Source organism: Tiliqua scincoides, chromosome 2 (assembly GCF_035046505.1).
Source record: "Tiliqua scincoides isolate rTilSci1 chromosome 2, rTilSci1.hap2, whole genome shotgun sequence".
Classification (NCBI taxonomy): domain Eukaryota; kingdom Metazoa; phylum Chordata; class Lepidosauria; order Squamata; family Scincidae; genus Tiliqua; species Tiliqua scincoides.
In genome coordinates this window covers 184034847-184061116 of record NC_089822.1, presented here as the reverse complement: position 1 = coordinate 184061116, position 26270 = coordinate 184034847, and the positions used below count along the sequence as shown (strand labels likewise).

The 26270-nt window shown below is 39.2% G+C and overlaps 2 protein-coding genes across 3 annotated transcripts in view; one reads left to right on the top strand and one right to left on the bottom strand.

Annotated features, from left to right (window-relative positions):
* Positions 1–589: 589 nt before the first annotated feature.
* LEAP2 (liver enriched antimicrobial peptide 2) lies at positions 590–1836 on the top strand. Its single transcript, XM_066612920.1, has 2 exons — positions 590–646; positions 1696–1836. Exons 1-2 carry the CDS (start codon positions 590–592, stop codon positions 1834–1836), a joined length of 198 nt encoding a protein of 65 aa, XP_066469017.1.
* Positions 1837–3532: 1696 nt separating this feature from the next.
* AFF4 (ALF transcription elongation factor 4) overlaps positions 3533–26270 on the bottom strand; it is a 68347-nt gene continuing 45609 nt past the window's right edge. For both annotated transcript variants that reach the window (XM_066613684.1, XM_066613685.1), the window contains 11 exons: positions 24754–25674; positions 22364–22452; positions 20857–21076; positions 18916–19013; positions 17206–17269; positions 16964–17100; positions 16637–16708; positions 14576–14669; positions 11908–11951; positions 10948–11168; positions 3533–8926 (listed from right to left, as the gene is read on the bottom strand). In XM_066613684.1, the coding sequence (XP_066469781.1) occupies positions 8808–8926; positions 10948–11168; positions 11908–11951; positions 14576–14669; positions 16637–16708; positions 16964–17100; positions 17206–17269; positions 18916–19013; positions 20857–21076; positions 22364–22452; positions 24754–25674 (2079 nt within the window). In that variant the 3' untranslated portion in view covers positions 3533–8807. The remainder of the gene's footprint in view (positions 8927–10947; positions 11169–11907; positions 11952–14575; positions 14670–16636; positions 16709–16963; positions 17101–17205; positions 17270–18915; positions 19014–20856; positions 21077–22363; positions 22453–24753; positions 25675–26270) is intronic.

Genomic DNA, 26270 nt, shown 5'->3' with positions numbered 1-26270 from the left:
ATGAAGGTTCTCCAGTCTGCACTGGCAAAACAGCCAGCACAGATTTGGGTAGCCCCATTGTGGGGCCTACATCCTTACTCAAGGGAAGGGGACAAATGTCCCCTTTCTCCAAGGAGACTTCTGGCAGACTCCACGGGATGCAGTAGTTGCCATTTTGGTGACACTTTATCCAGCAGCTTCACTGGGGATAGGACTGGGCTAAGAAACATGGGGGGGGGGGTGGGAGAGAGTATGGTTCTGTTCTATTCTTTCTGCTCTGAACATTGACCCTTTTGCAAGTACACTGGGTGAAATCTAAGTTTAAAAATGGGAATAGTTGGCATATTTTATACGTTGATCAAACAAAGTACAAGTAGTTGAAAAGTAAATAGATTTAGCCTAGAGAACAGACCTTGGACTATCACTTTAGAAAACATTAACTTATTAAATCTCTTTGCCTCCAAGGTGATCTTTGCCCCTTTAATGGTAAGCCGATAGCTGATGCAACAGAGTAGTTGTCTTTATAAAAGTCTATGCAGACCAGCCAAGTGAGTATGTTCAGGAGACTCAAAGACATTTTTGGAAAGGAGCTGACATGTGGAAAGCTATGATGCAGTTTCTGAAAGTAGTGGCAATTATCTTAGTTTGTTCAGTCCTGCTAACTCAGGTAAGTACAGAATAACTCATCCCAGCATCTGAATACCAAGATGTTATGTGCATAATTTAATGAATTTCAACATAAATTAGCTTGGATATTTCAGTAATTGGGAAATCAGCCAGCATTATTGGTCATAGCTGGCTATGGGCAGTCATTTACTTGATATTAGCAAAATGCTCATCATTGGGCTGCAGGGAGGGTTTGTATAGTAACACTTGTAATAATGGCAGGAATCCCTTTCTGAAAAGGCAGGCCCTGTCTGAAACGGTACTGTAGGATGTCTCACTAAAGAAAATGGTTCTGATTTGCCAGAATGCATTGCTCTCATTGGCTGTAATAGCAGTCAATCAACCTAGGCCAAAAAGCACTAACAAAACAGTGCTAAAGGTGTGGGCTTACTGGATATTGTAAGAGGTGGGCCAGTAGTATAGCACTGGGAGAAACTGTTGCAGTGCTTTGCAACATTTGGTAACTCCCAACTGCTAAGGATTCCAACTGCAACATTTTATTCTTTCCCCCATATGAGTGAATTCTAACCCAAATGGGAGAAAGTACAGTGATATACTCTTGGATCCTACTGGAGTGAAATATAAACCTCCTTTCTCTTGTGTGTGAAGCATGTGAAATAGGTTAGTTTTTTTTTTTTTTTAAGTATCCCAGTATCTAGTATCCTTAAAAAGAATGGCTATATAGAAGTAACAGGCAACAATACAGGCGTTCCCAAATAGAAATGCCATTTTTGGGTACTGTGATGCAGCAGAATGGGGTGGCACTACCTGAGATGGTGGATGGAAAATAACTGGAGATGGTTTATCACAATTTGTAATGTTCTCCATGAAACAGGCTCTTTCACTTTAATCCCCTGCTGTGTTTACTTTTTGCTATGAGCGTTCAAATGAAGCACATTTAAAAATCTGGGCTGTATCTGCAGGATTACGATCATACCACCTCATCCTTCCATAAGCAGTGACCAGGCCTATGAAGACTATGAGAAAGGCTTAATGTGTACAATTATCTCAAATGTGATGTGTAAGATCCACACTGTAATTATGTTTCAGACACACTGTGCCTCTTTGCACCCACAAAATTCTCAGCTAGTAAGGCAGAAGAGAATGACCCCTTTCTGGAGAGGGCTCTCAAGGCCACTTGGAGCATCATGCAAGGATGACAGTGAATGCATTTCAAGACTGTGCAGGTAATCTCACACACAATGGGATAAGCAAGGGTTCCACCAAATTACAACTAGTGTAAATTATAAATCTAGTTCTGCATGTTTGTTGGGCATCATTGTGACTGCCTGTAAAGGTAGACAGAGAGCATAGAAATTTCACCAAATAAGTGAACATTACACACACTTTTTACTGACCAGACTTCCTTGGAAGGTTTTCTCCAGCCCTTATGTGTTGTAAATATATTTAAAGATACCATCGAGGAAAAAGTGCCTATTTTGAGTGTGCAATTTTAAAAATGAAATCACTCTGTGCCATTGCAATGATGATGGCACCATTATCCATGCCCTGAAAATGGAAACCACGGAGCAATTGGTTCTTGAAAGTTCACTCAAGTTTGCTTTTGTAAGACAGAGCTTGATTAAAACAGTATTAATTCAATAATCCATGTGAATTAGAGCCTAAGAAAACTGACCAATTCTTTCTTTTGCAGGAACCATCGCTGTTCTTTAAGACCAACACAGAAATGATTCCGTTCTTAGCAGAAGAAATTGTCACCTTTACTTTTGATGATCCTCCTCATTTATTTATTATCACCTCTCCTATCACTTGGGTGTATTTAACACTTTTCAACTGAAGCTTATGGAAAAACAAAACAAAACAAAAAAGACTTTTCACATGCCAGAAGTATACCTTGTTCCAAGATGTTACTGTAGCCTAGAGGCTGAAGTGCCTTAAATTGTTCTTAGATTTTATACTGTTTTGCAGCTCATGCTTTTTTTTTTAACAAAAGATATTAAAGATCTTTTAAGCAAAGGCAAATTTTCTCTTTGTCTTGTACATCAACAAAGAAGTTCATACTCTAGAAAGATTCACTGTGGGTACTTTGAGCAAAGCTGGATGACACACATTGATCTTCTTGTAGCACTTAACTGAATACTGTTTTGATGCCATCCAACTTTTTACAATAGCAATTCTCATGCAACTATTTAGCTCTAATGAGCCACAGAGAGTATACATCAAAATATCAATGCACTTCAATACCACTATTGATTCAGAGCCCAATCCTGAGCTCTTTAGCACAGATAGTATGAGGATACTGCTGGCAGTGGGTGTCGCAAACATGCAGTAAGAAGAGAAGGGGCCACCAGCACTGAGACAGCACCAGTCAGTGCTGAACCTCAGCACTGTTCAGAGGGCCAGCTGGTGGTAAGTAGTATCAGGGCGAGGGTGGGACCAGTGGAGCTCTGCTCTGCCAGATCCTGAACACCAAGGCATGATACAGAGTCTCTCAACTCTGCACCAGCAAAATAGCCAGCGCAGCACAGACTTGAGAAGCCCCGTTGCAGGGCTTCGGTCTTTCCCTGGGGAAGGGGATGAAAGTCCTGTTCCCCCAAGGAGACCTCCAGCAGCTGCTGCAAGGTAGCCACTTTGGCACTGAAATTTAGGTTTGGGCTGCCCATCTCTCTTCCAATCTATGGCTTTCAAAATCTCATTTGTGTGGTAGTGTACTACGGCAATTACCTTATTGTAAAGTATTTCCATGGCAACTGTTTTTACATTTATTTATTTTTAGAAATTTGTATCTTGCCTTCACCCACTTACATTCAGGACTCACAAAAGAGCAGCCCACCCCAATCACTTTTCCAATTTGAGTTGTAATGCCATTGTAAAAAGGGCTACACATTAATTCAAGCTCAGTGCTTAAAAAGTTTAATACAGAAAATCTATTTGATATTTATTAAACTTAGTTTCTCCAGTTACAGTTTTGCATTGTACAAAGCATTTTAATGACACAGTAGTTAAAAAGATCTTTACAAATTGAAATGTGATACCCTTTTCTCCAAATATTTAATTGCCATAAATTTGTTTAAAAATACACATTAAACGCATATTTCAGACACTAAACTTTCTATAATCTCAATACCACAAAATACATAGAATATACTATACAGATGTGGAAAAAAATCTAGTTAGTATATAATACTTTGCTCACCAATAACATACGTGAAATGCACATACTGACTTAGAAATCCTAATTTGGAGCCCCAAAGTACCCTTTTGAAATCTCAAATGTATTGCAAAGGAAAAAAAAAAATCACAGTTTCCTCTTAAAAGTTTAGTTTTGGTTGAAAACAGATGACTAAATATGTTAACAAAACGTATCAGACATGGACATGTCATGTACAAAGCATACAACAGAGAGCCATCCTGCCGGTCATGATCAGTACCAAGTTGCATGCTCAACAAGGGTTTTACTGATAAGTTAAAGGTTAAAAACAACCTTCCCCGCCCCGCCCCCCACTCCTAAAGTTTGCCCTCCCCAAAGAAACAAAAAACCTTCTTTACGAAATAATTTCAAATAAGATAAAGGATCTTTAATAAATATATAAGCACTTTATCCGCCATATACAAAACTTCTTAAAACCATTTAAAAGGGGAACCAGATACAAATGTCAGCAACTGTGCTTGCAGAAACTGCTCCTGGCCCATGAGGTCAGTTCTCAGACATTTTAATGCAACCATCCTGGAACACTGATGTGATTGACAAACTAGAAGGGAATGCTCGAGTCCAATTTGCCAGCATCAGCTCTGGTCACACAGTTACACTGCCAGGAACAATGTCTTGGTAATACATTTACAGAGAGAATTGAGAAGTCAACATCAGATCTGTTTCAACAATTGTTTGAGCAGAAGCAGCAGTTCTATCTTCATCCAAGTAGCTCAGATGAACTGGCATGAGATAAAAACTGTCACTTGAAAGGGAAAAAGCCTTTTGTCAAAATGTCTGGGTTTTCCAGGATAGTTTCACTTCCATGAGAATGTTACAACCAACCTTTTCCCCCATCATTGCTATTTCAAAATGCCATTAATGCACCAGAACCTGTCCAAAATAATGAGGTTCATTAACATGATACTTGGACTGTACAATTAAGTTGTATTTTCTGACTCTTGGGAAAAAGACTGAAGTTGTTCAAAGTCCTTTCTGGTAACTGTTTCTACACTGTGTTGAAAGATATCCAACGTTAACTTAGATATTTAAAAAACCACAATTTCTATAATACTGATTTCCACTCAATTTAAAGTCATTCTGTCCTCAACCCAAATATTTATGAAATATTTGCAATTCAGGACTCTTACCATGGTTTGGACGTTGCTTACTCGTCTTACGGGTAAAATGTATTCAAAATTGACTTGCTCAGGTCCGCCTAAACAATTTAATAACAATACTGCAGAGTTTACAGTGCCAGGAAATAGTACAATATATAGCAAAGGCAGTCTTTCCCATTAGCTGCCAAATCAGGCAAACTGCACACTTATCTTTCCAAGGTTGTGTTTTAGTTGCCCTAGGCAAGCACTCAATTCTGTCCATGGGCTTCATATCTTCTGTGGCTTTTCATAACACATCAACAGGGGTTGTTTTGTATAAAATCACAGCAATCAAGCCTTGATAATCTAAAAGAAACTGATAGCACTCCTGTATAATATGCAAAATTTATCACCATCTCCAAAATAAGGATGGCTCAGCACTCAATAAATATATTGATATAGTCCAGCTGCACTATAATCTAACACAAGTATAACAAACTTTGGACAGACTTGAGTTCATTCATTTATATATGCATGTAGATATATGTATTAGAAACATGTATATTACAAATTGCATACTGCTGTCAAAGGTCAAGAGCTACCTGCTCTGCTTTACAGCCAAGAGATTTAAATAATATTGAACTGAACATGTTGGGTCATCTTGGTCTGGTACCCTGAATGTTCGTTTAAGATACAAAATGAAGTAGCCAAGTGTCTACAAGGTCAGCGATACCTGGATCTGCCATCAAAATTTTACTTCCATTTCGGACCTGCCAGTTGGTTTCCACCCCATCCCCAACCCATAAAGTGAAACATTTGTAGCTTCTTGAGCTACATGGTCTTTCACACCCACTGCCAGCAGCCTGGTGAAACACTCACAGAACTTCATTGGTGGATTTCATACCACCATTCATAAATTGCTGTCCCATGATCCTGCAATTTTCAGAGAAAAATTCATAATTCCTTGAATGCCTGAGCAAGCCTAGTCTGCCCATGAAGCCATTTCTAAAAGGCTTATCACTGGGATAAAGTACAACACTGATATGTGCTAATACGCTATCGCAAAACCCTTAGAATCTAGTATTTCAGTTTTCAAATGAAAATAAAAGCACAATTTATGTCAGTGCTTGAAATATACATATACTGCTTCTTACGAAGAACGCTGAAAATTGCTAGATAGTTTTTTCTGGGGAAGAAGAGTATTGCTCTTTACTTATGACATACATAATACCTCTGGAATGCATATTAGAAAGGATGATGTTTGCAAGCTTCAGCCCATTTTTAAATCTATACAGACCTTGCTAAATTATTAAACATAAAATGCTCAGGATTAATTTGGAGAAGGTTTTTGTTTAAAAAAAATCCAATTTGGATATATTCTACTTTAAAAAAAAAAAGTTCTTTTCAAATAGAGAAAGATTCCCATGAGTAGCAAGGGAATTGGGTAGAAAAGCAAGCCAAACTATCCTGCTGATCACTGCAGCATGACACAGCAAGGAAGACTGTAATCCAATTCTATCAGTGTATAGGCTTCAACGCGATAAATGTGCCAGGCACTTCTGAAGAGTAAGAAGAAAACTTACTCACTGGATCTGAGCTAGAGTCTAGGCTGCATCTCTTATGGCCAAGGTACATAAAAGTGCACCTGCTTTAAAACAGCTTCTCATGATGGATGCCTCCACACAAGCAGCTCACCTGAAGTGAACCAAAGACATCCACTGCAAGCCTTTAAAAATGAAATTGAAACTCTCCCAATCTATGTGCTGAGCACAGACACAATGAACTGTTTGCCAAACAAATGGTTTAAAGGAAGTTCCACATGGCAGCCACTGTGTGTGTGCAATAGCCCTAAATAGCAACACTGAAACATGAACAGCAATTTAAATACAGACATATGAATTTTCCCATCATTATTTAACTAAATTTCAGTTTGCACAAAGTAAACCTTTCTAGCAAACATACTTTATCACTCATGATGATATAGCATAATAATATTTATATGCACATAGTCAATACTAATGTGACTACATGTTTTTCGGGTATTCTTGTAATGCAGTTTTGTAGGTAGAGTGCAATAGTAAACAGTATTAATGATTATGAATTCAGAACAGAGGAGTAGTAATTTCAAATGAATGTTTTCCAGAGTAGCAGGAAACGAACTTGCACATCCCTGGGAGTATAAGACAAGTCAGGATTCAAGGCTCTATAAATATGTAACCTATACTTTAGTGAACTTACTAAAATTTATGAAGCTCCTCAACTCTCATCGTCCCAAGGACACACTGCAGTACTAATTTAATGTAGAATTCTATTCCTTCTTTCAAAGCTTGCCATCATTTTGGCACATAGCTACACAGCTAGACATAAAATTTAGTGCAATCATTTTCTTGAACATGCACATTCACATCAGGGACAGGGTTCAGGGACAAGGGCAGGGAAAAGCAGCAATTCACAATCAAGGGGTTCAGAGTTTGACTCTCAAAGACAACCAACATGTATTGTCAACAAATGACAGCCACTAGTAATAGGAAAAAAGAAGTGGAATTATACCAAAGTACTGCAGGAGACCAACTAGATACAGTATACTGGGTCCTAAGTGTAAAAGCTCTTGTAAACAGTACTCAAAATCTTCATCTAAAAAGCATAAGGCACACCAGACATGATAGGGACACTAAGCAATATTCTTTTAGACAGACAAGCACCTCCTATGGAAAGGTACTTTGGTTAGTAACTTTAAAGCAGTCACTTAGAATTTCATGCATGATTCCTGCTGATCACAGTAATTTCCTTTAACATTAATAGTCTATTCCCATCACAAACATTTAACATTTATGATGTGATAAAATGGGGTAAAAGCAAGAGTTTAAATGAACTGGACAGAACAGTTTACAATGTCCCTGTAATCACATACCTACTCTGTACCCCATGTTGCCTATTGTACAGTAATATCTGAGAAAAGACATAGATCTTAACCACTGCTCACATTTTTTCTGGTTAAGCATGGGAAAGAGACAAGCATCAGTACCACACAGGAGTTAATAGCTTCAGTATCTAACAGTGATAAGCAAGGAACAAAAGAAAATGAACAAAAGCACAAGATTGTCCATTTGAACCTATTCATAGTCCACACCCGGAGACTGAAGCTTATTGTGACCCATATCACTTTGATATGACATTAAATGCAACTTCCTGTAATGTTTTACAATTGTTAGTGTTAAGATGTGTTTTGAGACAGAACACCCACATGGATCTTTTTACATCTTGCTTCAATGAAATGGCTTAATGTACAGATGAATAACCTTGAAACTTGGTACAATACTGAAACTGTGGCTGTCATTTAGGGGTTGACTCAGATATTCTTGAAAATGAGAATCTACACTTGAGAATCTATCAACCCTTACTCTCGTTTACAAGCTCTACCACCACAAGACATTACAGAATAACAAAGCTCACAAAATACTTAAAGTGTCTACATTTAATCTTTGCTAAGTACTTGATAGGGTAAAATTTATCAGGGAAAACAGCTAAATCTTAAAAAAGCTTCAAACCAGAGCTTTCAAAAACAAAATTAAAATAAATATGTTTTAAACAGATTTGTTAGGCATAATTACTAGAATTCCAATCCAATTGCAGCTCAATGAATCCATCTTATATTAAAATGTTGCAGAGTTTAAAATATTTTTAAATATTTTAAAAAGGGGACAAACTGAAAAAAAGTTCATTAACATGATGGTTTGGGGTTTCTCACACACAGGAGATGGAGGAGACACATGAAAGCATTCATTAATCTTAGTTTCCGCTAAGCAGTGCATTATGGCAGTCTTCCTTATTTTTTATGACACAGTGTTGAAAAAAAAATCAGAGCCAGCAAGAAAGTATCTTCTATGCTTCAGATTTCTTCAGTCCAGTTATCACTTGGCATCCAAACGCAACCAATGTAGTCCCTGTCTGGTGTAACGTACTAGGTCTGTCATGACACTTGCATTAAAGATCAGAGGGCCCATAACTTTATCCAGTTCAGCAAAGAATTCTACAGAAAACAAGAAACAACAAGGTTGAGATGCATTTTTCCATATGCCATCTCCTGAGATCAAGGGATGAAGAATTCACACACAGTACTACTTTTCTGATTGCAATGCTCAATTTTAAACTCTAATCCAAAAACAAAACTGGAAAACAGATGAACATGGTAAAAATGGTTAACTAATTTTGAGGAGCATCTGACTTAGCATCAAGGCTTCTACTGCAGTATAAGCAAATGCTACCGCCTGCAATAAAAAGACAATTGAGCTTTTTAATTTAAGGAAACAAAATAAAGTTTTTGGTTCCTCACAAACTTCTTAAGCTTCAATTCTACACACACTTTCCTGGGAATAAGTCCTACTTAATTTACAATGTGAGACTACTTCATAGTAGACATGCACAGGATTGTGCTGTTAATTTCTAAGAGAGCAGCACTTTTGTTTTGATTAGTTACATTTGGGGACCCTTGTACAGTCCCCTCAAATTCAAGTGAATCACAATCCCAGCCTCTAGTGACCATTCCTAACCCAAGCCATGGCATTTTTCTAATAAAAATGACAACAGATCCACAGGTAGGAGGTTCACATTTACACAACACTTTCCAAGAAATGGGATTAATGCTCAGTTGCAACCAACAAACCCTACAATTCTCAAACAATACACTATTAAAATTCTAAGGTTCAGAATCCAGATAAGTGAAGTCATAGAAAAATTTTCTCTAACTTGCAGCCTACTGGCCACCTATGGAAAATCAGTATGTCCTGTGCAGTGAGGATGGGTAAAGAGGAGACCATTCCTATTAATACTGTCAGTTATAAAAGTTTACATCTTCTAGCATTTTTTACATTTGCAGAGACAGATTTGCCTGTGTGGCAAAACTACCAACATATGAAACAAGATTAACCCCTGCTAATTGGGTAAGAGGCACTTTTTCAAGTGGGTGCTCCTTTTTTTAGCAGGGGGAGAGTAACTGGCCCATCTCACCCCAGCAGTGTCTGTTCTAGTGGCTGTCTGCTGGTATTCTTTTGCATCTTTTTAGATTGTGAGCCCTTTTGGGACAGGGAGCCATTTAGTTATTTGATTTTTCTCTGTGAACCGCTTTGTGAACTTTTAGTTGAAAAGTGGTATATAAATACTGTTAATAATAATAATAATAATAATAATAATAATAATAATAATAATAATAATAATAATAATAATAATAATATTCCCAAATTACTGTCCATCTGAAAATGTCATATGTGTAGCAATACTTCCAAAAATTGTTCAATTAATTAACATTAACTTGTTTGTACTTTATGACAGAAACCTCTGAGAGATCTCCTAGATCAGCTCTTGTGTAGAGTTTGGGTCGCTGTGTTGGAAACCAGAAGAGGGTCACAGTTGCATTTTTTAGCTTTTATGAGGTGCAAGGAACACTGCAGAGGGGTTCCTGGAAGTCTGGTACTGTCAGGGGAGGTTAAAAAACAACCTTTTGTCCCCGGTGGTGCTGCCATCATGGTGATCACATCACAGTCCACCCCCCCCCCACCTCTTAAAGGGATCACAGAAAGGGATGCCCCAGCTGGGGTGTTGCAACATCCAACTTTGGGAACCTCTATCCTAGATGTTCTTTAAGCCGCATAAGAATGTTTAACATATTTACAAAATTACCCATATATGCTATCTTCTGGAATGGACAAGTTCCTTAAAGACTCATGTAAGGCAATCCTAAACAGGTTAACTCACAGGAAAGTCCCACTGGCTTTGAATTTCCTAGTAAGTGTGCTTGAAATTGCAACTTTAGTCTGTTCACATTTCAGTGTTATTTGTTTTCCAGCTTTTACATTTCAGAATTTGTAAATATGGGGGCAAATGATACATGTCTCTTGAGGTGACATGCAGCTGACAGAGCTAGCAAAAAGTATAGAATTTTTACTGTCTTAAAGGAGGCATCAGCAAAAATGTCTTGAGCTTTAAATATCAAGAATTACTAATGTGACAAAATCCAACATATCTGATTGTAAATTCAATGCTAGCAAGTCTTACCCTTTTGCTCTCTGGCAAGTTGATCAGCTTGGTCCCAAATTTCAGTGGCACACAGAAAATTTGAAGTAACCTGGACATAGCTGGCTGCCATCTGGTGGATCCTCTGTGGAATAGTCACTGAAGATGTGTTCCCTGGAGGGTTGGTTGACCCTGAAGAGTAATTTCCTGAATTCCCTGGAGACAGCTTTGGAGAGACTGGAGATGGCATGCTGACAGGTTTGCTAGTGATTAAAAACACCACACAGAATAGTTTACTTACCACCCATGTTAAAATGTGGTTACTGACAGAGATTTGGAATATGAAAACTTTGTTCTGACATCCATAGTGTAGGGACTATCTGGTTGGGTGTGTGTGGGTTCAGATTAGCAGGATTCAGATCATCCTGGGCAGGGCTTCAAACACCTAATTTAGAGTTAACTACCCATACAACATTCTTTTGCATGCATGAGACCTAACACAGTGGCTGCATTTGTGTTCATCCTGACAAATACAGTTTGTGAGCTTGATACTAGACTGGATACATTTTTGTTCTACTAACTAAACAAAGACATCTTGAAACCTAAATTTTAGTTCTGTTTCGCTCTCAACTTGTAGGAGATGATACCGCAAAATGTAATTTATTGTTTTGGGAAAGAGGTATGTGCATGCTTCCATCCCCCCCTAATGCTCTGGCTGAATTCAAACCTTCCAGTTTATTAAGCCATTTCTGCCCAATGTTGCATATACGCAACAGGGACCAAATGTATGTACCTGTGGGTTGGGCAAAAACAGGTTAAACCAAAATTCCCCATGCTGTCCAAACCAGGAAACTGGTTTAAGACTTCCTACAACCCAAGATTAATGAACAAACACCATATGATTTGGTACTTCAGACACACACAACTGGATTTCTTATTTTACAATTCACAAGAGACACAATCATACAAAAGATATAATCATATGTTAAAATAAAAACTTACCTTCCCATACCAGGTGATGGTGCTTGAGAATTATTATAGGAATTCTATTAAAAAAATAAATCACATTTAAAAAAATTATACTGCTGATATAATATTACCAATTGTATAATAAAACCTGAAAAATATAATGAAGTCAGAAGGTGCTTTAAAATTAAGAAAAATGGGGAGGGGGTGAATCTCAGTACTACTTGGGTATACTACTAGGCAATGACTGAAGCAATTCTAGGAATGATCAAAACAATGATCACAGTTGGTCACTATGCAAGAAGTAGTGACACAAAAAAGCATTCATAAATACAGGTTAAAGTCATAGGTGTCATTTTTTTTTCCTCTCTTGCTACTAACTCCAGACTCAGAACCTTGCAATGAGCTCTCTGCCTGTACTGGGGCATAGGGGGTTGTAATGTTTTTAAAAATCATAGCTGTTATTTACAAAATGCTATGTTTTATCTTAAGTTGCAAGGGTATGTTTTTAAAAGTGTAACTTTAATAATATTCAACAACTGAAAAGAAGAAAAAATCTAAATTCTGTTGCGAACACCTGGTTATCAAACTTGTATGAAAATTCTTTCAAGTGAGAATCAGGTTTGCCACATTTTTAAAAGTAGCAGTTTCAAAATAAGATTCGTTTTCAGTTATAGTCTGCCATGCTCAATGTGTATTTAGATTTCTTTCTTACTTTTTAAACCGATAGCAACCGCTTAGGAGGGTTAGGAGGGGGGGTTTCTTTATTTAGATAATTTTTTTAACTTGTAACTTGTCATTCCTTGTAAACTTTTACTTAATTTGATTTGATTTTTTGTATGGGGTGTTAAACTTCCCTGCTTGATGATGTCACTTCCAGCAATGACATCACTTCCAGGTTAATGACATCACTTCCGCTGGGTCCTAAAAGATTGTTCCAGGCTAATGACCCGGTTAATGTTACAGCTTAATGACACTTTCAGGTTAATTACATCACTTCTGGTGGGTCCTAGAAGATTATCATTTTTAAAAGTGGGTGGCAGTGCTAAAAAGTTTGAGAACCGCTGCTTTAAAGAATCATATTTGCAGCAGGGAAACTTGGATAGCCAAATAGTGGCTGTGGCAAGAAGTGTTTTTAGACACCTTAGGCTGATGAGTCAGCTGCAGACCTTCCTAGAAAATACAGATCAGGCCACTGTCACATAAACCCTCATCATATCCAGGTGATATTAGTACAACTCCAGTTCTTCCTTGGACTGGCTTTGTAGATTTTTCAGAAATGTCAGTGGTGCAAAATGTTGCTGCTAGTGATTTCACTGGGGCTCATTTCTGAGATCCTGTTACACCAAAAATTGTACCATCTTTACTGGCTTACAGTTCAGAGCATTGGTTATGATCCTTGAGGTGCTGATCAGCTTGGGGCCGGGATATCTTTAAAGTATCATCTCCTCCTATACAATTCTACCTCCTTGCTTAGGTGTTTAATGGATGGCCTGCTTTATGTTCAGCCAACAACAGAAGCACAGCAGATGTGTACATGAGATGATGATTAACAGTATTTATATACTGCTTTTCAACGGAAAGTTCACAAAATGGTTTACAGATAAAATCAAACAAACAACCAATGGCTCCCTGTCCTAAAAGGGCTCACAATCTAAAAAGACACAAAAGAACACCAGCAGACAGCCATTTGAAAAGACACTGCTCGGGTGAGGAGGGTTACTCTCCCGCTGCTAAATAAAAGAAGATCACCCACTTAAAAAGTGCCTCTTACCCAGTTAGCAGGGGTCACCCAGTTAGAGATGGCACCTTCTTGGCTGTGCCACCCAGCTGGTGGAATTCTCTACCCTAGGAGATATATTCCTCAATCCCTGCCTCCTGCACAGGATGGGAGGATTCAGGATGACAGTGGGTATTCCAAGAAATTGGACAGAGGCACTTTCTGCAAGCTTAGGATCAAACCAATTATTAATAATTCAAAAACCATTCACTAGTATACAGAGTTAATTTGAATTGATTTTATGAGAAATGCAGGACTGTAAAGAGGAAACTGCACAGCCAGATAATGATAGATAAGTGGAAATATAATTTTGGGCAGGTAATTAATCATATATAGTAATCTTAGCACAGCCATCACACAACTTCCCATATCTGAAAGACGTTTTCTGGTGAAATGTAGCCCCTTCAGATTGAAGGACTTTGCTATGATAAAGGTTCAGATGAGGATATGAGTCTTTCTAAAATATTTCTCAACAATTTGCAATGGTGTGTTCCTCCCTGGTAAAACTGATTAAGTATGTTAGTGTTTCTCAAACTGTGAATATAATAGACTTTAATATAGCACGCGTAGACCTGATGCTACCATGGTATGTAACTGCATTTGAGGAAATGTTATTCTTTTAACAGGCTTTTATGTATATGTTTTTAACAATGACAGTAAATGGGACTGACTTCTAGGTAAGTATGGGTAGGATTGCAGCCTAGGACTGTTAAAAATTTTCCTGCTTGATGTTGTCACTTCCAGTCATGACACCACTCTGGTGGGTCCTGACAGATTCTCATTCTAAAAAGCGGGTTCCAGGGCTAAATGTGTGAGAACCACTGATGTATGTAACAGATATGATATCCATGTCAGAAAACTCAAGTGAGGAATGACGCTTAAAATTTCAAGTGAACTCTTTCAAGACATACACAAACATTTTACCTTTAGATGTTCAGTCAGTGTCTTGGAATACTTCAATGCACTCTCCTTTTTCAGCTTAAAAAGCCTTAAGTACAGCAGGGACTGGCATCTAAGACTAGTAAAAGAAATGGCCACAGTTACTTCAGCGTCTTAGCAGAAACTGTTGAAATAGTAAAACTGTTTCAAAACCCATGATGCACTTCCACTTAAATTGTATACATAATCCACATTATTGGAAATACAGGTATAACCTAATTATCCGTGGATTTTTCACCAGTGGTTTTATCTCAACAGGATGAAAAGGGCCTTTTAAATTAAAGGAAAAATGTCCTTTAACAATAGCCTCGCATACAGTTGTAATGCGAGAGACCAGCAGCAGAGAAATCAAACAGTCTCTCTCCAGGCGCTTAGAACAGCTTAGTTTCAGTTCACTCAGAGGCAAGTGACCCCTCCCTTCCTCTTGGAGCACATGAAAGTATGTAAAGCCAAAGTGATTATCACCTCTGTTTGCAATCTCTTTGCATTCTTTCCCTGTGCTCCAGAGTGAAGCCTTTCTAAGCGCCTGGAGAGAGATGGATTGATTTTCTGCTTGCTGCTCTCCTGCATTACAAGGCTATAATAGCAAAGCTATTTTAAAATGACCGGGCAAAGGGACATTGTTTTTCAAATAGATTTCATTTAATACAATGTTTGGCATCTGCAGGGGTTCTGGGAATGGGACCCTTACGAATGCCGAGATTCAACTTGCAGTTAATCAGCAACAAAGACTAAAGCAATTCTGTCTCAATTTTTTACTAAAATAGCCTAAATAAATATTTAATGTTTTCATTTTGTCCTCAGAGAAGACAAACAGTATATCTTCAGATTCCTGGTATTGGTTTTGTAGAATGAACTTAAACCACATGTACTCATAAGAATAAGATAATTCATTTCAGATGTAAGGTATCATATTCAATGAGATCACACATGCTTGCCATCCAGAAGATAGCATGTTCAATTTTAATCTTAACACCCTGTGTGGCATAGAAGTTAAAACATCATACCAGGATTGGGAAGACCTGGTTCAACTCCTCACTCAGCCATTAACCTCACATGCAGCCCAATCCAATGCTGCTTAAGCACCTGCACGGCACCCACAGTGCTAGCCTTGTTTGTCGCAAACTACCGTAAAGCATGTTTACAACACCCAGAGAGTAAGCTGCGCCATCAGGGAGGCCTGTGCAATCAATGCTGCAGTTGGGACACCCAGCCACCAGCAGAGCCAAGGTAAGTGTTGAGTGGTGTGGAACTATGGAAAGGGTGGAAAGGGCAGTGTTTCTGGGTGGGAGGAAAGGCAGAACAGGGGGTGGGACAGGCAGAGGCCTCCTCTGCTGAATCCAATCCTGCCTCCTGGGCTCGGAAGCCCGACACAGGCTGGTTCAGCTCCAAAAAGTTCCACTGAGCAGGCTGAGGCTTTACTTGGGGTAAGGAATGAATGTTCCCTTACTCTGAGGAGAGTTCTAGCCTGTTCAAATTCAGCATAAAATACATTAGGCACCTTTTGGCACCTGTGCTGGATAGGACTGGGCCCTGAATCCTCTTGGGCAAGTTACTCTCAGCCTAATCAACTTAGTAGAGTGGTTGTGAGAATCAAATAGGGAAGGATAACATACTTTACAGAGGATATGACATAAATCATAATAATCCCTGGTACCTCTGATGGTACCTGGTACCTCGGATTTTGGGTAGTAGGGCTAGGATACTTCTAGAACTATAGTGACAGATGGAACAGAGTGGGCTAACTACACACAAGTCACTTATATGTAAATCATGGATAGATTTTTTGGATTTTTGCTGATAAACCGAGCAATAATAAGGCATGATTGCATTCAGATCACCTTTCTATCTGTACATCAGAAAATAGACCAAATTCTGCACTATGAAATTTAACACAGTAAATTAAGTACTTTGGACTATTCTTAAAAATCACGTTCTTTAAGGTGGAGGTTTGTTTTTCTCAACTTTTCCACAGAATTAAATTTAAACACTTATATCTGCTTTTAGCCCATCTGTTCTTACTAATTAAACTCAACGTAGACATACCACAGTACTGCTAGCCTTTTGTCTGCAGCCGTAGCATCTGGTGCTGAGCAATTCTTCAGTTTCATAGTGTACCTGCAAAGAAAAAATTTAAGTGGTACATCAGAACTTTTTTTTAAAATAAAGAATTTATGTTGGGCATTATGTTACAAAATCCTATGCATATGTCCAAGATATAAGATACAAACAGCAAAGTATTTTTATGAAAGAGCTCAAAGTTTGATAAAAGCACCTTAAACATGATAGTGGGAGGTTACTTCTTCTGAAAGCTATATGCCATCAAATCTCTGTTCTGATTACTATATTTGGCACTTGCTTTGTATCACTTACTTGATCAACTCCACAGTTTCAGAATACATAGGGAACGGGGACTTTGATTCCTGAGCATTTTTCTCCAATGCATTCCCACATTCAATGAATGACACTACAGCATCAAGGTAAAACACAGCTTTCTCAAACCTGTCAGACTGAAAAATACAGAATCCTTATTACAGTGTCAAGGAAATAAAAAAATTATGCCAACCAAAGACAACAAGCAATGCCTTTAGCAAAGAATGGAGGGTTTGTCTTACCAATGCATCAGCATTGTGTTTTAATTTCTTTGCCTCTTGCAAGTAGTGATCTGCTGAGTAAGTCCTGCAACATAAATTGAAATCTGCATAAAATAAAATCTAAGTAACTGTTTATATAGCTCAGCTTAACAGAAAGCTAAGGAACCTGGCAGTGGTGCAGTTGGCCCCTCTAGTACCCCTCGTGACAGCAACTCCCCCCAAAGTGCTTGATCAGGAAGTAATTGTGGTGATGTGATTATATTACTACCAATTACTTCCACGATGCAGGTACTTGTAGCAGTCACGCACTGCTCTGAGTAGGGAACCACTTTTTCATAGAAAAAAGCGATCAGCTGCTCAGAGTGGCTCGCAACTGCTCCAAGTGCACACGGGGGGTGTGTGCGTGCAGGAGAAGGTATTGTGCTGTAGTGGCGGGGAGGCTTTTTGAGACCCCTCAAGGTTTGGTATCTGGGGCCCTGTAACCCCGGTATCCTTAGCAACATCACTGGACCCTGGATTGTGCCTTCAGAATGGTAATTCTAATCTATTTTGCCAGTACTTTGGAAGAAGATAAGGGCCAGTGGTGTCTTACCATACTTCCCCACCAAATCTATTCCTGGCCTGGCAAAGCTCCTTCCAAAACCTATCACAGTGTAGTGTACCCTACACCCAGTGACATAACTAAGGGCAGCAGTGGAGTACATTGCCTTGGGTACCATGCCTTGAGGGGGTACACCCCTGACGACAGATCACGTGGTGTCTGGGAGGCGTCTGAGGCTTGGGGAAGCTGTACATGACTTCTAGTTTTGCAAGTTCCTTTATTATACCCTCCAGGAGGACTTTTCTCAGGCCATTTCTCAGACATCCCTAGGCTATATTCTGGGCATCTAGCCCAAGGAGTATTAACTTCTGAGGAGGAGGGCTGTTAAATATCCTTGGGTGCCAGATTCCTTAGCTATGCCACTTCACCCTCTGAGTGAAGGGTATGCAGGATAGCAACGCTGAGGGTAGTTACTGCCTAGGTTCATAGCCTGCTCCCAAAGAACTGGAACTAATGAATAAAGACTTCCTTGTGATGGTAGCAGGAGGCCTTAACACCAGGTTCTCTGTATATCTATACACAGAGATGTAGAATAGGACTCAAATCTATTATGTTCAGTGACCACAATTTCACACCATATGTTAGTATTTTGTTTTATAGTAATGTTTTGGGCAAAGGTACAAGATATATCTTAAAAACAAGGAGTGCAACAACAAAATACAATACTGCAAGTGCGCTGCCATAATTGAGTACTGGCAAGTTCAGATAATGGTTGGGAAAAGTCAACATGATGCAGAGAAAGAGGTAGGGGCGTGTGTGTGTGGTATGTAAAACACTATATCAGAAAAATATGATACAGCAAAGACAAAAATCGATTCAACACAGAGGCAGTCGCCATTAAAGGAAAATTTGGGTGATGGGCATGAGAGTTAGCACTTTTTGGTGACAACATCACAAGTATGGAATTCTCTAACTAGAAAAATTAGATTTGCCTAAAGACGGAACTAGAGGGAGCAAACAGGCAGAAAACCTGTTCGAGAAAGCTTTCAACTTTGCTCCCTTTCAGTGTCTTTCTGTAAGCGCCTTTGATATTTTAAATTACAGCAGGTTGAAAATGCATGAAGAAAATAAACTAATTACCATATATTCTTACTAATACAGAGGCTAGATTGTTTTGTCTCTCCTCTCACCTGTCATCAAAGGACAGCTTTGCTCTCCGGGACTTTGGGCTATCTGTAGTTGTAGTGGAGGCAGAAGAGCAGCTTGAAGAATTATTTAATACCTTTTCCTTGTAAGAAAACCATAATTAGTTAAAATGTTGGTTTCTAGAAAGCAAATGCTCACTGCTCATGTTTCACTTGCTGACTCCGGGCTAGTTAAATGCAATTCAACCATGTGCTTACCACACATACAGCTTAAAGGACACAGCTGTTACACCTATAGCAAATTCAAAGAATAGGTGAGATTTTTCATTAGGGTTCTATTATTACAGTATGCATGTAATTGCAGTTGCCTCTTTTAGAAAAATAGCTTACTTGGCATCTGATAACTACAAAGTTTTGCAAGATTTTCTTCTCTGTGCTATTTCAACTTACGTTGCAGCAGAATTGCACAGGGAAGATCAGTTACAGTCAGATGCCTGAGTAGAGCTGGATATTATATAACAATACAGCATACAACTCAGGATATTTTACTCTCCAGATCCACTGCAATCATTTTTCCAAAGCAAACTACAAGCTCCAGAGTAGCCAACATACTAAGAAATGCATACCAAATTATATTAAATTTTATTAAAAATATGACCACCTTCCTTATTGTTGGTTCTACTTTCCCAATAGCTCCCCCACCACTAATGTTCTGCCCCCTCTCATACATAGCCATGTTTCCTATATGAAAGGCAGTATAACTTGAATTAAAATGCACCACAGTAATCCAGGGGCATAATTTACCTACTGTTCTCCCATGACTTTTAGTTTCCTTCTTTCCCCTAGTGCAGTGCTTCTCAAACTGTGGGTCGGGACCCACTAAGTGTGTCACAAGCCCATTTCAGGTGGGACCCCATTCATTTCAATATTTTATTTTTTAATAAAATATTTTGCCTTTCAGAAACATGTACAAAGTCTGAGTAACAGACTTAGCCAACTATGACAATGCTTTAACAGATTATGGCAAGACCACACTAGTTAGAAAAATTACTAAACCCCAGCAGAACTCTGAGGCGATACTAATACCCTAATTAAAAAATGATCCAGATGTGATTCAATGCAGATATAGAAAGAAGGATGCCAAGGATTCTTCTTTCTAAATTGGTTTTCACTTTGGAATTTCTCCAATGAAGACACTGACTAGGCCAACTCCAACTGGCACTAAGATCTGAGCAAAACTTGGAAGAGCTGCAAATGCATTCCTTGCTTCAGGATATTACTACTTGTTTACTTCCTTACCCCAGTTTCTATGATGTTTCGTAATTTTACCTCAGGCATAAGTAATTCATTTACTACTTTATGCTTTTTCATTAATGAAAAGTTAGAAGGGGTTGGCCATGTACGGCACTGGCTGAGGGCCCGCAGCCATCAGAGGGTCAATCTGGTTAGACAACTTCTGTACCCTCAATACCAGTAACAGCTCCCAATGTGTCATCAGGATAGGCGGAGTTTCCCTGGGGCTCCAAGCAACCCAGATCTGACACTGAAGGTTACCCACCAATTCAGAGAAAACCTCTGTAAATTCAGAGTAATAATTGCATTTTTTCTCTTATATTAATATTAATACTTAATACTCAACACACCCAACTATCTACTTATCTTTTATCTTCAGAAAGGTTTCACTAACACTGGTAAACAAACATTTGAACATACCAAGTTGTCTTATACAGAGTCAGAATATTGGTTGACCTAGCTCTGCACCTACTGGCAGCCGTTCTCCAGAACTTCAAACAGATCATTCCCAGCCTGACATGGAAATGCTAGAAATTGAACCAGGGATCTCCAACATACAAAACATGTACACTAACACTGAGCTATGGTCACAGACCTAAATACTCTGATTCAAATTATATCAAATGCTCTTCACATGCAGTATAGACTAGAAGGACTCAGAAAAGCAAAGGGAAGCCATGTTTGAAGAATTACCTTTACTTCCTTAGTACTAGCAGCTTTCCCCTCCATTTTCTTTTGCTTAGACGAGCTACTTTTACTGCTGCTGCTCTCCTTATTACTGCTGGATTTCAAGGAAGATGATTGACTGATGGTTCTCTTCCGAGACTCTTGCTTGGAATCTTTCTGGATGACAGGGTTAGTGGCTGGAGAAGGGAGGGGATCCTTCTCTTTAATGGTGCTTTGTTTTGATGACCTGGGGAGGGGGGAAACATGACAAATGGTTCAGGTTACTGCAGACATAAACCTATGCAAACAGGATTTTTAATTCTTTTGCTTCACTAGTGGCAAAACAGACAGCTTGTTGTACAAAACTATATATTTTCAATTTGAAAATGAAACAATGGTTTTCGGCTCAAACACTTGCAAAAATCACTTCATAAGGCATGCAGATAAAACAAAAGGTGGTGCTTCTGAAAGCATCAAAATTATACTCTTGTAATGCAAAGGGGAACTAAAATTCAACTCATGACTAGTAAGCTAAAGTTTCTGGGGGGACAGGGGAACAGATTGACATCCTTCAGATTACTTATTGCCAGCAGAATATAGGTGTGCTGTGGAGATTATATGGTTATATGTGGAGGATTCCATTCTCTGGAATGGAGAATCCTGGAGGTGGGGTCCCCCTGGAGGTGGGGTCCAGCAGGACTGCAGGGCAGAACCAGGGTCATTTGTTGGGGAAAGAAGGGGAGCTAATTTGCTTAAAGTGGGCATAATTCTCCAGGCAGAGCTTGGAGTGGGAATCTGGCAGAACACAATCTTAAAAAACAGCAATAATGAGCCAGAACCACCTAATCATGATCCAGACAAGTGCAAATACCTAGGTATTTAGAGGAGTTTCTCTAAGGAGCAGCCTCCACAGAATCTCAAAAACATGAAACCCCTGCTAACTGGGCAACAAGGTATCTTTTAAAAATGGGGACTCCCTTATATTTAGCAGAGAGAGAACTGTCTCTGTTCACCCCAAATAACATTCGTTCCAATTGCTATTTGTTAGTTTTTCTCATCTTTTTTTTATAGTGAGTTATTTTGGGAAAGGAAACATCTTCATATTCCTTTGTTATATAAACCACTTCAAGAACTTTCACTTAAAAGCAGTATATTAATATTCTAAACAACAATAACATCCCCTATTTTAAAGACATGATGGAAGAATGTGGAATGGCAAAAGGTTAAAGAAATATTGCAACCTGTGGGTGTACCCTTTCCCATTTTCCCTTTAAATTAAGCCAAACTGGGAATTTTAACAAAGCATAGGGAAAGGCAATAGGATAAAAACTCTGAGAATTTGGGTACACAAGGATCTCTCTGATATTTGACCCTTTTCACTGAGTGCGCACTTTGCGCCTCGAAATGCATCTCCTTGTCCTCTGTGTATTCCAAACCTCACATTTTACTTATTTATTTAAATGATTTATATCCCCCTTTCCCTCTAAATAAATGGAGCACTCAAGGCAGCAAAACTGAGTAAACCAGCACTCACTCTCTGTTACTTGGTGCCTTGTGAGCTGAGGAAGGTTTTTCTTCTAGTTTAGTTTTCTTGCTTTCAATGGCTCGGCTTTCTTCTGCACCCTAAAACAAAACAATCACAAGAAACTATTGCGACAAACTTTGAAGAATTTCCATTAAGTAATTGTGCTGATGGTTTGTACACCACAACGACATCAAGATCATCATGTAACAAGTACAGTTATACCATTCACTTCAGAAATGCTACATATAGTTTTTGTCAACAGAATTCATTGACATTAGCAGAATGCAGAAGCTTACTGTAGATGTCATTCTTCTACAGTACTAAGATTACTGAATTGTTCCATGCTAAGTTCCATGAATGCAAAACCATTACAGCTCACTTTAGTGTGGTGGAACGCCATGACTTTCCGAACTGTAACTGGTCTTGTTAGGCTAACAGGAAAGCCTCCACTAGATCCACTGGATCCACTAAAATAGATGGGAACTGATTTCTATTGACTAGGCAAGAAAACAAATTTTTAGAACACATAAAATAGCTTTCCTGTATTGCTCTTTATAATACACCATAAACATACCAACAGAAGGAGTATGAGATTACTTTCATGTTCCTTGAAATGGTACAAATATGCTATAAATGAAACAGAACACAAAACTATCATGCAATTACACTGAAATAAATATAAACCCATTTATGCGAGCAGTAAGTCAGAAGACCCGGCCCTCCATTCCCGCTATGCATTGCAAAGGGTGTGGGCTGTTTGCCCCAAGGGTGAGGCAAATGCCATGATGCCCAGTTCTGAAGGTTCATGGGGATGGGGTTACTGCCACACCCCTGTCCTCCTCTATGGCAGGGCTTCAGAGGTCTACCTGGGTGCTAGGAAACATTTCCCACCCAAGGCCAGACTGTCCGAAGTGGCTCTCAGCTTCCAGCAACCTCTGCTCCTCATCATAAGACAGCTGTAGAGTAATTAAATTCTGCTGCCCATTGTGCTGCCCCCAAATGTTGTTGGTATTGGTTTGCCTAGCTACCAAGGGCAGTCACAATTTGTGGACCCCCTGTTAATTCATACTCATGGTAACTGAACAATCCTCTCATAAATGCGAAGTATTATTTACTGTAACAATGAACAAACCTGTTCCTATTGAGAGAATTTTGGAGATGGCTGGTGAGACAACGGATCCAATTCAGGTTTATAATAGCCTAATAAATCAAATTCTTTACACAGGGCAAGGGTATTGGAAGAGGCCTAGCAGTCTCTCAGTCATCAATGAGTTGTTCTCCCAATTTTAAGTGGCTGCTCAGGCAATGCCTAGCTTGCTTGTGAAGAGTCATCAAGGGGGAAAGCAGAAATGTCATGCAATCAAGAACTACACATGCAGTAAAGAACTATACATATTTGCAGTGAGTTCAGCACAGTATCATACCTAGAGGTATACTAGACCACCACTAACTAATATGAGGTTGTTTGAAGGCAGCATCTTAATCAGAGCACACTATCATGGACAAGTGTGATCTTGTGCCTTCAAAATAATTCACAAAGCAAAAACAATCACCACAGAAACTATAGAAGTTAGTGGTTCTCAAACTTTTACTCCCTAAATAAGTCTTTGTGGGGGAGGGGCGAGGGCACGACGCGATTCCCAGGATCGTGTTGCTAAGGGGGGTGAGGGGGACACTTTCACTTACTTTTACTTAGGTAGGGCTACTGGAGACTCCAGAAGGTGTGCAGGGGCCCATGCAGCCCTCTGCAGAGTACCCCAATGCTTGGAACATTGTGAAATAAGCGAGCACAGGGCACTTCCTGGTTGCAAAACAAAGAGGAAGCGGTTTGTGCTCACTTATTTCACATCTTTCCAAGCATTAGCGGCCTTAAAGGGACGGGGGACTCTTTACATGAACTGGTGGGTCATGACACACCAGTTTGATAACCAGTGATTTAAGTAGACAAATACGATTAAGGTTTCCTCTGCAATGGTATGTATAGCAACTTAAAAGTTCAGCAAAATGCTAATTAGGAAGTCATTTTATTCCCTATAATCAGGGTCTCCACTAGCATGATGCCATCAAGTTACAAAATTCTATCATGAAAGATAATAAGTCAAACACACATGCATGCTCTGAGCAGGTTAATGATAACGAGGCAACATTTATTACTGAGAACAAACTTTTGCTTGCTTCTGAAGTACAATAGTAATATGAACCCAATTTATCAGCCACAGCACAAGTAATTACATCTTTAAATTTTTTTAATTTTCCTCTCCTTGGCAAAGTCACAGAAATTGAGTTAAGACTTCCTCAACTACCTGCACGCTAAAATTAAGATTGCCAAATCAGTTTTGACATTCTCCCAACCATTAACCTTCTGGTTACATGAACAAAATTGCACACTGAAAACTCACCTGACATAACTTATGCTTCCTCTTGCCCTTTAAACTTTTGTCACAAGATGTTTTCTGGGGCTCCCTTGGATGCTTCTCAGACACATTTTTCCTTTCAACTTTTGAAGGGTCTGTGTCTTTGTAAGGCTTCCCTGGTATCCTGGTTAAGAGGCTCAAGTCAATCTTCACAATAAGGGGATATCTTTCATCAGGATCACTGAGTGGTGAAAGGAGTTCCTTCTCTTCCATAGGAGAGAACATTCTCTGCCGTAAAAAACTGTCATCCTCCTCCATGGAGGGTTTAACAGGAGTCCTATTGCTCTCAGAGTATTTGGGGGTTTGTGATGAAGGAGGCAGGCTCTCATTCTCATCAGAATCAGAAGATGAGGTATCGGTTTCAATGAATTCCTTGGATTTCTGGGAGGATTTGTTTGCAACCTTGCATTTCTTTTTCTCTGTTGTAGGTCGAGGGGAAGATTTGGGCTCCTTCTTTATGTTGGGCTTTCTGGAGCCTTTTGTGGCTGCTTTATGCCTGTTAGAGGGGATATTTGTAGCCATATCCAATGGAGTTTCACTTTCAATTTTCAGGCCCCCTCTGGGTTCTTCCACAGACGGCTTGTCTGCCTTTTTTGGTTGCTTTTTACCTACGGTCCGTCTTGGGACTGTGCTATCGCTTTGAGCAGGTGACTTTTGCCTGCCACGATTGCTCTCTGATCCTTTCTGGGTGGTTTTTGAATCTCTCCCAGGAGTGGAGGAAATGGAATCCTTAGATCCACTTTGATCTGCATATCCACCTCCTGTGCTCTGATCTCTACCTTCCTTTTTGTAGCCTTGTGTCGATGGGATGTTACTGTCCACAGAAGAAGCAGGTGATACTTTATGTGGATTCACCTTGTTCAGCCAGTTGTCAAGCTGCCACTTATTTGTTGGAGGTGGTTCAGGCTAAATAAAGAAAAGGGAAAGTCTACAAAAAAAGCAAAAACCTCTCCATCGCTTCAGTTAGCAAATAAGGGGTCGCTGTATGAAGGGGTTTTATTACTGTTTGAAAGTACACTACAGCTAGTAAAATGCTTGGGCAGCTGGTAGACCTGCATCACGTACCCTTTCTTGCCTAGCCTTCACATGGAATGAGGGAATCTCCATAATGTGCTGTTTTGCTGATCAAGAAGCTACAGCACAGACTCATGTAGAAACAACTATTGCTCATTTCAGTAACGGAAGGTTGGTGGGAAAATACGCGGCCCACTTAGTAATTACACAAAAAAATGTTATATCTTGCAATGGTTTGGATCAATTTAGACTTCAGTTTAGAGGGGGGCAACAAAAACAGTGAGGTATTTGGAAAACAAAAACTATGAGGACTGGTTTAAAAAGCTTGGTACATTTAGCCTGGAAAAGAAAAGACTAAAGAGATTATCTGAAAGGCTGCCACAAAGAAGGAGGAGGCAAGGATTTACTCCCTATGACTCCTGAGAGCAGACCTAGAACCAATGGGTTAAAATTCCATTTAGGTTAGATATGTGGAAAAATTTCCTAAA

Excerpts from the sequence above, each read along its gene's own strand:
- LEAP2 (XM_066612920.1), top strand. The coding sequence starts at position 590 with ATGCAGTTTCTGAAAGTAGTGGCAATTATCTTAGTTTGTTCAGTCCTG. Across the intron at positions 647-1,695 it reads GTTCAGTCCTGCTAACTCAG|ACACACTGTGCCTCTTTGCA; the intron begins GTAAGTACAGAA and ends ATTATGTTTCAG.